The sequence below is a fragment of the Haplochromis burtoni genome, unplaced genomic scaffold, assembly GCF_018398535.1.
Source record: "Haplochromis burtoni strain Fernald_Lab_line unplaced genomic scaffold, NCSU_Asbu1 Contig_84, whole genome shotgun sequence".
Taxonomy (NCBI): domain Eukaryota; kingdom Metazoa; phylum Chordata; class Actinopteri; order Cichliformes; family Cichlidae; genus Haplochromis; species Haplochromis burtoni.
This window is the reverse complement of record NW_024582445.1, coordinates 2,142,633-2,153,185: the sequence shown is the minus strand read 5'-3', so window position 1 is coordinate 2,153,185 and position 10,553 is coordinate 2,142,633. Positions and strand designations below refer to the sequence as shown.

The following is a 10,553-nucleotide window of genomic DNA, read 5'->3' as shown; positions in this document are numbered from 1 at the left end:
ACACAGAGCTGCCCCCTGCTGGATGAGAGATGAACTCCGCGTTTCTACACACCGTCAGAAGGTCCTTTTTTTGGATGAAACAAATATGAGGAACTGGATGGTTTTGTTTTTTTTCAGTATTTCACTTCAGGGAAGGGAAATGTCGAAAATAGATAATTGTAACGGATTACTCAGTTCTCTCTTTTTTATTTTCCTTTACTGAGTCATACTTAAGAACATCACGAGACATGGGTGGGTTACGACAATACTGTGATGTAACGTGCTCAAGTTCCACAGAATTTCTTAGCCTACTTAAATATATTTACTGGGCTCTCTATTAGGTACACTTTGCTTGTACTGAGTTTGACTCTCTTTTCCCTTAGGAACATCCACCCATCTTCTGATTGCTGCCTCAGGCAAGACAATGCACAATGTGATAAAGCTCAAATCATCTCAGACTGCTTTCCTCCACTTGGCCTCCACACTCACAAGGTTTCAGTTCCATAAAGCACTTTTGGGATGTGGTTGAATGGAAAGGTTGCGTCATGGATGTGCAATATCTCTGTGGTGCTATGATGTCATTGTGATGTCAGTAAAATATCTGAGGAATGTTTTCACCACCTTGTTGAATCAGTGCCACAAAGAATTAAGGTAGTTCTGAAGTTCTTGTATTCCAAGGTGCAATTAACGAATGCTCAAGGTTGCTTCAGGATTCAGCATTGCATCTTCTAGTATATGCTTTTTTACCCCACTACCAATGGGAATCTGTGGACCATTTACCAATCAGAATATTGTGGATTACTCCAGTGCTGAAGCTTCTTCATCAGGCAAGTGTGTGTGAATCTGAGCAAACACCTATGCATAGATAAAACTGAATAAATGTGAGAATAAGACTTGTAGTAGAAAGCACTTTAAGCACTCTACTGAGTAGAAAGGTGATATTTAAGTACCAGCTAATTTAATTCTGTCAATGGAAAACTCTTTCATGTATTGGAAAACCTTTAGACTGTGCTTCTGGTACTTTTTCTAAGTTTTGTTATTACTTTAGTGAGTGTGATAAGTCTTGTGACTGGGTGATTGGAGTAAGAAGGCATTAAAAAAATCATGAATATTAACATATTTATTAGGAAACGGAGCAGATCTTTACATATAATGTATAAAACATAATCACAGTAATACTTTGAAAATCCTACATGCTGCTCATCGTTGACAGACTTGCCATTAAATTGCCTGAGATCAAGTTAAGTGTAGTTCTATGGAAACAAACACTGATACATTCATCACTTTCTAAAAGTAGCTGTAGCCATTACCTGATAAAATACAGCACCACAAATTAAATGGCTGAAGGTCACAAGTAAGATGTACCATTAAAAGCACAAGTTAACACTACTGTATTACAGGATGCCTTGATGAGCTTCAAAAGTTACTCTGAGCACACAGTCTCATGGGTGGGTCCTTGGATTTTAAAGCCTATCTAACCCAACACCTGACAATAAAATCACAACAGCACACCACTGAGGGGCCAAAGAGGTTTGTTACAATCAGAAGTCTGAAATGACCTTCCTTAGTTTCCAAGTGATATTTTGAAAACAAATACTTTCAGTTACCCTTACTGGTCAGTGTTGAAATTCCTGTAAACCAGTTAGAGTGTGAGTGATTACAGTGCGACACTTTGATGACATACTGGCGCTGCAGTTGTGGTAAATTCAAAAATCAAAGTGTGCAGAAAAATAAACTCTCAGCACGCCACCTTTTCCATCCTTTTAAAAAAATGTTTATCAAAACAATTTAGCAACCGTCAAACTTTGAAGACTAACAGCAGAGTATGAAGCAATCCGTGACACACATTCTTTTTGTCATGAGCATTGATAGTCTGAAACACCAAAGATCGATGTGTTGAGATGAGACAACACCGGATTATACACTACTAACCCCAGCCCCTTTAAGATATTCTACTATATACCCATCTACAACGATTATAGAGGAAAAAAAAATACAATAATAGTGGAACATTTTCTTCATATCGTATATCATTGGCAAGTTATTTGAAAGAGGAAAAAATATAAAGAACATCATCACACTGGGTGCATGGACATATGAAAGAGTCAAAAAGCAACAATCATTTCACATCATCATCATGTAGTCATTGTTTTCATAATCAAAACTGTATTATAGTACAAAACTGAAACTGTTGCACCAAGACATTCACTTTGGCTTCCTCGTCACACACCTCACATCATGCGAATGAGCATTTAATCCCTGCTTTTTCTTGAGCTAACACCCCATGACTCCTTCCAATCAATCTGAAGCATTCCCTGAGATTTCAGATTGGTAATTCCTGAGATGAGCCTAAAGAGCGGAGGTATCTTTTTTTCCCAACCAGCAACCAACTGTGTGTAGTTTGTGAAAATTCAAAATATATATAAAATAGGAAACATATATTCAAAAGTGATTAAACTGAATAGAACAAATATTAATGCATTTTACGATTAGTGCAGAGTAATATTGCATTGGTTTTGGCATTAACAACAACGGGCTTCTCCTCTGAAAAGGTTAATTGTGCACCAAAGAAAAAAACAAAACCCTCACAAGAAAATCATACAAAAAAAAACCCCTCACATTTAACATCGGTTCCTATATTGTGTACCTGTACAGTATGCACTGTATATTGTTTGTTTTTGGTTGCAATATTTCTGTTGCATTGCATCCATATTAAATTATATTACAATGAATTATCAAGCACATATGTACAAAGTATTATGAGTACCTTGATGTTAAAAATGTATTACCCCAATGTATTCTCAAGTCATATGTAGCTTTTAATGATATTTGCCAATTTTCTGCTGTCTACTAGAACATTCAGTGCTGCGAGGCTTCAATCGGAGCGGAAGGAGAAACTGCAGCACTTTTGGATGAAAATAAATAAGTATGATAGTTTTAAAAAAGTTTTAGAATAATTTTACATATATATTAATTGGGTGTAAAAGACTCAGTCAGCTTCTCCTGTAAAACGGGAGTAAAATGCTGATTAGCTAGCTAGACCTACATGCTCCTCCGTGCAGGCTTGGTGTTCCTGAACTACTACCCTACTAAGGGTTATAGGGAGGTAATGTCTTAAATAACTACCTACTAGTGGATATAAACAAAAACACCAGGCTTCCCACTGTCTGATTCTGCCTCAGTTTTACTCAAGCAAGAGGAGAGCTAGCCAGACCCTTTACTAACTTAAGTCCAGATCAAATATCTTACCAGAAGTGACGTAGATGTAACGGGGTTTGTGTCACATTGGTTTAAATTCTTTCAAATCCAAATTGAGGTGATTATAAAACAGCGCTCTTATACACAGCAGCCACTGCAGTTAGAAGATACTTCACATGGAAAGTTGACAATGGTTCAAACTCCCATGAAAACAACTTAAAATTAAGAGAAACTTTTTTTTTTGCTGCCCCCTTTGGGTCAGTATTTTGATTGCTATGTTTTATCCCAAGGTAGTGCAACACATGACAGCTGGTATGGTGTAGTATGTGTGCCCAAAGAAAACTTCCTGTCAGAAAATGGGCAGGATTTGTAAAAATAGTCCCCCAACCTCTTTCTTCCTGTTAATTACCGAAACCCTATACCAGTTTTTCAGAAAGACACACTAGGCTATGGTTGGCACACTAGACCGAGCTCTCAGCCTCAAGCATATATGGTAAACAGACTACAGAGATCTGTTAACTTCACTTCTCTAACACTCTACCCAGAGTTTGCTTTCACTTTCATAAGCTGTTTTAATGTGTTACAGCCCTGACATAATCGCCAACCTCAACTCAAGATAACCCCACAAACTCCCCCCATTCTGAGACTATATGAAAGGCTGAGAGCCTGGCTTGGATGTGGTCTGATGTATGCTCACCAGAGACTGATTTCACAAAGTGTTTGGTAAACCTATCCATCGACGTGTGAAGTGACAAGTCAATCCGCTACAGGTCAGTAAAGTCAGGGAACTGTTGAGTTACTCTTTAAGGAAGTATGGCGGTGTGGTGTAAATACTGTAGTGCAAAGAGGATTTGACTTAACCCCAGTTCAAATCACAATCTCTGAAGCTGTATTCTGAGAATAGTTGGTTTGTCATCGGCTTTTAGGATGATAGATTTACTAGCAGACCAAACATGGACCAGTGAGGTAAACCATGTACTTTTAGATAGCCAGCCAAATACTGGATGAACAAAAAATGAAATGAAAAAACAAAAAACAAATTTAAAAAAACAAACCTGACCAAAAGCTGGAAAGCACCTCTGGTCTAACATTCATTTGGCCCCAGGAAAACTGGATGGTCAATTGCAATATTGGCAGCTGCCAATACATTGCTAATATACCCTTAACCCCCCCCCCATGTTATTTCACAAACCCCTCCCCCATCCCCGTATGATATGCAAACTCTAACATTCATTACAGATGTACTAACTGTTACATCTACGCCCTGTCGGATAGTGAGGTGTAACAGTCAGGAAGGAAACAAAATGGTAAGGCAGCAAAAGTGTAGCTATACTAAACACACTGAGTATTACTCAAAGAAGAAGAGGTATAATGCCCACAGCAGAGGCACATTATTATATAACAGAAATCTACGTAAACTCCTGAAGATCATCCATTACATAGCATTGCTCACTACAATCTCCAATCCCCAATACCAGTGATTCATACATTAAGCAAGCGTCCTGAGTGCAATAGTACAGCAGTATTCCTGAGTGTTACACCAAATAAAAACCAAATTAAAAAAAAGACTTCAGCAACATTCTTCATGAGTATTTTTAACCTGAGGTAGTTCCAAAAGCAGCTTCAACAGGTGGAAGGGGATTGAGTCTCCCTCCACTCCATCAAAGCAGTTTGATTGGCCTCTGTGCTTCCCCAGAGTCGGATACTGTGTTTAATCAGAGGTCTCGGTAGGTGGTGCCTGCTGGCTGTGCTCCTCCTCGTCTCCTTTGGAGGAGAACAGTTTTCCCTGAGAACCCGGTGAAGACTGTTGTGCTTTGATTGGGCAGCTGGCAACCATGTGGTCAATGCTTTGGCAGAAGTGGCACTTCTTTGGCTGGGGAGGTAACTTACACTCTTTGGCATGGTGGTCTAAGCCTCCACAGTTGTAGCATCTGAAAGAATAGAAAGACGTCTATTGAACCTGCAGTGGTCTCAAGAAAACAAGCAGGAAACACAAGTATATCTCTGTATTTGGATATGATATAGCTTCCATATCCAGAAGAGATGAAGCAACCTATTATGTGGTATTATTGTATTATTGTATCACAATGTTGTGATACAATAATACTCTGCTTGTGATTAAACATCTGAAAACAACATTTTAAGGTCAGATAATGTTCCAGCTTGATATCAAACTCTATACCAACCAAAAAGTAGTAACTAATGTGACAACTAAGAGATATTTTTGCATGTTGACGTTTTCAAGCTGCAGCAAGTTACAACGTAAAGCCCTCAACTTAAAGCTTTTAAGTTACCACTAGATGGCAACATGTCACCTAAAATGAATGAGTTTGCATTTGGTCATACTTTAAGTCTTTAGGGAAACAGTAGAAGGAAATGTTTTTAAAAGTTTTCTATTTGACCAAAAATACCATTAAGTTTCAGTAGCGTCTGTTTTGATTAGGAGGGTTTTTAGAAGACATAAATTGGGTGGCAAACCTGGTATTTTTATGCGGACCTTGTTACCATGGATCTTTAAGTTTTGTGAACTGCTTGAGATGCTTTTGTATCAAAGGTAGACCCATAAGGTGCCCACTGTCCACCGTTTGTAATCTATAGCATGGCCACGCGTACAGGGGCAGAAGACAGATGGGTTGTGGGCGTGGGGCGGTCAGTATGTGGCTCTGTGGACCCTCTGCTACCTTTGTAGCACCAGATAAGGTTGGATAAGGGCGGCTGCCAAAGGGTCAGTGTGGCTTTGTAGCTGTGGTCGTTGGGGGTGGTGTCAAGGTCTATACCATCACATCACAGAAGCTCCCTACATCAGCATCCATCAGAAGGCAAGTGGAAGGAAGGGGAAGTGGTCCCTTTGTCTAAAAAAGCTGCAGTAATGACCTCTGAACTCTGACCCCCAACCCCTCCCCAATCCCATCCCAGCCCCCCAGCTCTCTTGCTTTTACTCATACACCGTTGCCATGACAACAGTGACCCTTCACCCCCTTGGCAGGGCTCTTACATCTGTTATCAATTAAATGGACAGGAGGGCTTTTCCCCCTTGTTTCAGTCATATAAATATATAGATGTATATGTACAAATACCCTCAAAAAGGTGCCGTGTTTTGCCCCGGTGAAGTGAAAATTGATATAATTATCCCCATATAGGTAATAAATATGATCAATTATTCACACGCATACATCCATGAAACCCAATCCAGTGTTGCATAATGAAATACACTGAAGGGGAATGATATCTTTGGATCAGCACAGTCTAGGGAGAGGTATTGAACACAGCAGCCCTCCCAGGACTCTTTGAGGCAGTAATGATCTGTTTTCACACTCACTACTCTCTGGCTGTAATCACAACTGACAGAGGGGGTAAAGTTGATACACCTCTAACCCTGCATTAAATGAATATTCAAAGACTATCCCGAGTATCAAGGCCCCCTTAGTTCTTTTTTCTTCTGCTGGGAGGGGTATTGTTGCCTTTGCCTTTTGATCTTCATGAGAATTTTTTTCCCCTTCTGAACAGAAGCTGATGTTTTCTTCGTTTATAACATATTAATCATTAGTACTGACATATTAAATTTATCACTTTTTAAATTTCTTTTAGAAACGCCTTTAAAAAAAATCGACATATTTTATTTTGATAACATCAAACTAGCACCTTGATTTTTAAAACAGGAGTTTAAAGTTATTTTGAAGTCAACGCTTTTATCAAATGAGGTTGGTAGAGGAGGTTTTGGAGGAGATGGAGAGTGGGTCGGTTTGAATTCACCAGGGGCCAGCAGATTTAAACAGTTATTGATCCAGGTCACACGTCAAGCCTGCTGATGTGACCCTTACTAGGGCTAGATGTGGGGGTTGGGGTCAAGGGAGAGGAAGCAAAATAGGGAGAAACTACAACATCATTGTGTATCTACTTCAAACTCAACAAAAAAAGTGCAGGATTTTTTTTTTTTATTATTTAATTTATTTTTTGCTGTTGTTAAAGAAGTAAAAAGTAAAACTGAAATATTTTATTCCTGTGTTACTGTGTAAAGTTTATGAGTGTTGAAGTTTTACTGCTAATTTTAATTAGCTTTAGAGCTATTTTTATTGGGTTAGTGGTGTTTTTTCTGCTGTTATTAGTACAGTTTGCATATAGTGTACCATAGAAGTATTTCACAAATTTTATTTTTTAATCTGACACCAAGATGCTTCAAATAATTGAAGATGGAACTGAAAGAAATTAAAGATATTTCTCTTGTTGTGTCCCAGTTCATCCATGCGTACCTGTCCCCCTTTGAACGCCGCTTTTGGACTTTCTTGCCTTTGGGTCTCCGCTCACTGCCCACGCAGTGGATGCCACCTGGTCCGGTCACTCTCTGTGACTCCAGACCTTTGGATGACTTTTTGAAGGTAAACTCGACCGCCTCGCCCTCCTTCAGGCTGCGGAAGCCTTCCATGTGCAACTTACTCTGAAAAGGGAACATAGGGAGATTTTCCATCATGAGCGTAACTGTTTCATTTATTTGAGTTTTCTGGCCATTCAAGTGTATAAAGCATTTGCAACATGGGAGAGTGCTGATTGATAAACGATGTGTTTTCTTCTCCATCACATGTAGATATCTTGTATGATATATAGAGTGATAATTGGATGTTTTACAACTCCTAATATCACACCAAATCACCTCCACGTTGAGCCTGTGGAGACTTTGACCCTTGAGATCAACCCCCACTCATTCCTCACGGTGTGATATCATCAGAGGCCAACTGCGCTTATCAGGCATTTAGTATTTTAAGGTGATTGCCAGGCCTCACCTGATGATGAGCAAACAAGCACCAAAGCTTGCTGTTCCCACTCTACTCAGCAGTATGCACACACCGATTTGCAATTCAAAGCACTGTTTCCCTAACGCTGCATTGTCTATTTGGTGTTGTCTGAGTGGTAAACCTGGTGGGGATAACCTTCAACCCATCCCCCCCTTTAAAAGAAATTCCAAACTGCTGCCCCCACCCTGATCCCTCTTCCCACCCACATCACAAAGCTCTTCTAACACACTGACCACCACCACTAACCCTAAACTGCAGGATGCAGGGGTTGGTGTTCGAGTTGGGGGTGGGGTGAAGCTTCTCTGTGAGGTTGGGGGTCAGGGTGACATTCCATGAATAGTTGCTTGGCAGAAAGAGGTGGAAGATAAAAGTTTCGGGAATGCAAAAATGATTGATAGCTCTCTTTCATATCGGTACTTGGATATAATGATGATTTTGATCTTACGAGTTCTTGGCTTAATCAGTCATTTTATCCACTGTATTTTAACTGATACTGCCTTCACCTGAAGTGACCTTTGAATAGGATCATCTTCTGGATACTAGTGTCCTTATAGAAACATTTTGGACTCCCAAAGAAAGGAAAGAGATGAAGGAAAGGGGAAGGTGTGGTGCAGTTTTGAGGATAAATCCCATAGACTGGCTAACACAACATGGGAAACCCCTCTCTAAAATTCCCGTAGTGCGACTATATGATTAAATAGTCACTCATACCGCAGACTGCTGGCAAAGGAAAACCGATCCATTAATTACGGGGTTGTTTTGATAGGCATTAATCCCATTTTCTTTTATTTATTTATTTTTTGGAGTGAGTTATCATCCATCTATTACGTGCGACCATCGGCCTGCATTCTTTCTTTGCCCAAACCACAGGGAATCATATTCCACGACAGGTTATAATTTAAAAGGAGACAAGTAGTTAATCTCCAAAACGCAGATTTATATTAAACAACAATTAGGACACACCAGTGGTTAAAACTGAGGTTTAAATCGTTACAAACACAGGCAGGGGTCCAAGTGAGCCAACTAGCAACACCCCCATCAGTGAGAAACAAAACAAACAAAAGTGATGTGTTCTAATCCTCCAACACTGAGTCACAGCTGGGCATCTGCTGCAACGTCCTGAGCAGCGAGGAAACATGATTGGTGAGCCATGACAATTGAGTGGCATTGCGTGGACGTCCATAGAGCCCCAGTCCCATCAGGCCTCTCTGTGCTGCTTACTGTTAACCATTTCCTCTTCAACGTGTGACCTTCCTTACCCCAGTAACGGACCCTCAACACACCAGGTTAGTCTCACATGCAGGTACAGAATCAGGATGGGGCCATTTAAAAGTGAAGGACCTGTAAACAGAAGATGACTGGAAGCCAACTGAGTCAGAGAAAGACATCAGAGCAGTGAGGGACTATAAAGGGACTACCGCTGAGACAAACAGGGGCTCGGTCACGGCCACAGGGTGCTTCATTCGAATGCATGGCCCCATTGTTCACCTGCACAAAGGCCAGAGGACCCTGGGAGTTAATTTTCCTTGACACGCGGCCACTAATTTTAGGACTGAGGCCTTTTCTTTTGCAATAACCCCTGTACATTAATCACTGATGTGTCCAGGTTTTCTAAAAGACAGTAAGAGAAATAACTGGCTAAAATGACACCAGTGATATTATTGTAATGGTCAAATGGAAGCTCAAACTAAAAGACAAACATGTGGCCATTTGTAAAAAGCATTCAGTTCAATAACTCTGAACAGTGATTTTAATGTTTTTAAGTAGCATATGGCCGTTTGTATGAATCTATACTGATGGCACCTGCGCTGGTTCTAATTTCATTTGAGTCCCTGCGACTGCTGGAGCACTAATCTACATTTCTGCCAACTGAACTGATGTTTTTGGTTTGCAATATGAGTAATCAAATACCAGCTTCCTGTGTATAGTCAAAAAACATATCAGAGCTGTTCCACAGAACAATTAAATGTTTCTATATGCATCATCATCAGTAGGCAACAGGAAGACAGAAACGAGCAAGACCTGCTTGAGAGGACATGCAAACTTATTATAATGAAATGTGGATGGCAGACCTGTGTTATAGCTGTGTATATTATGTAGGTGCATTTATTTATTATGCATTATTTAATCTTAGCATAAGTCTAAATGATGCAAAAAGCAGATCAAAACTAAGCGTTACAATGTAGGAACACATCTTCCCATGATGCTTTGAGAACAAAGAAATTTACCAGGGTGTTCGTTAAATTGGTGTGTTACACTGACTTACAGATCTAGTGTACCTCTGCCACACACACAGAGGGGGTTGAGCAGACGGCAAAGAGCCTTTAATCACTTTATGGTGAGAACTTTGAGGTGAATGGGCAGCTAGTGAGAATGCCTCTCATTCACATGCGAAACCTTTATCTTATCAGATAGAAATGGAGAAGCTCACTGAGATGAAAAAGGAGGAGAAGGGACCTCCCCACACCCACACACAAACAAAAACTCAGACACTTAACTTTAAGGTGAATAAAAGTGTTGGAATGAGCCTTCAAGCTCTACTTTAAAACTAAAAGTAGGAACAGCAGCACCAGGTGGGGGGGGGGG

At 40.1% G+C, this 10,553-nt stretch overlaps 1 protein-coding gene across 1 annotated transcript in view; it reads right to left on the bottom strand.

Annotated features, from left to right (window-relative positions):
• Positions 1 to 4,403: 4,403 nt before the first annotated feature.
• Positions 4,404 to 10,553, bottom strand: part of lin28aa (lin-28 homolog Aa) — an 8,086-nt gene continuing 1,936 nt past the window's right edge. Inside the window, exons 3-4 of the mRNA XM_042222362.1 lie at positions 7,428 to 7,612; positions 4,404 to 5,108 (exon numbers count right to left, since the gene is read on the bottom strand). Of these exons, the coding sequence (XP_042078296.1) occupies positions 4,889 to 5,108; positions 7,428 to 7,612 (405 nt within the window). The 3' untranslated portion in view covers positions 4,404 to 4,888. The remainder of the gene's footprint in view (positions 5,109 to 7,427; positions 7,613 to 10,553) is intronic.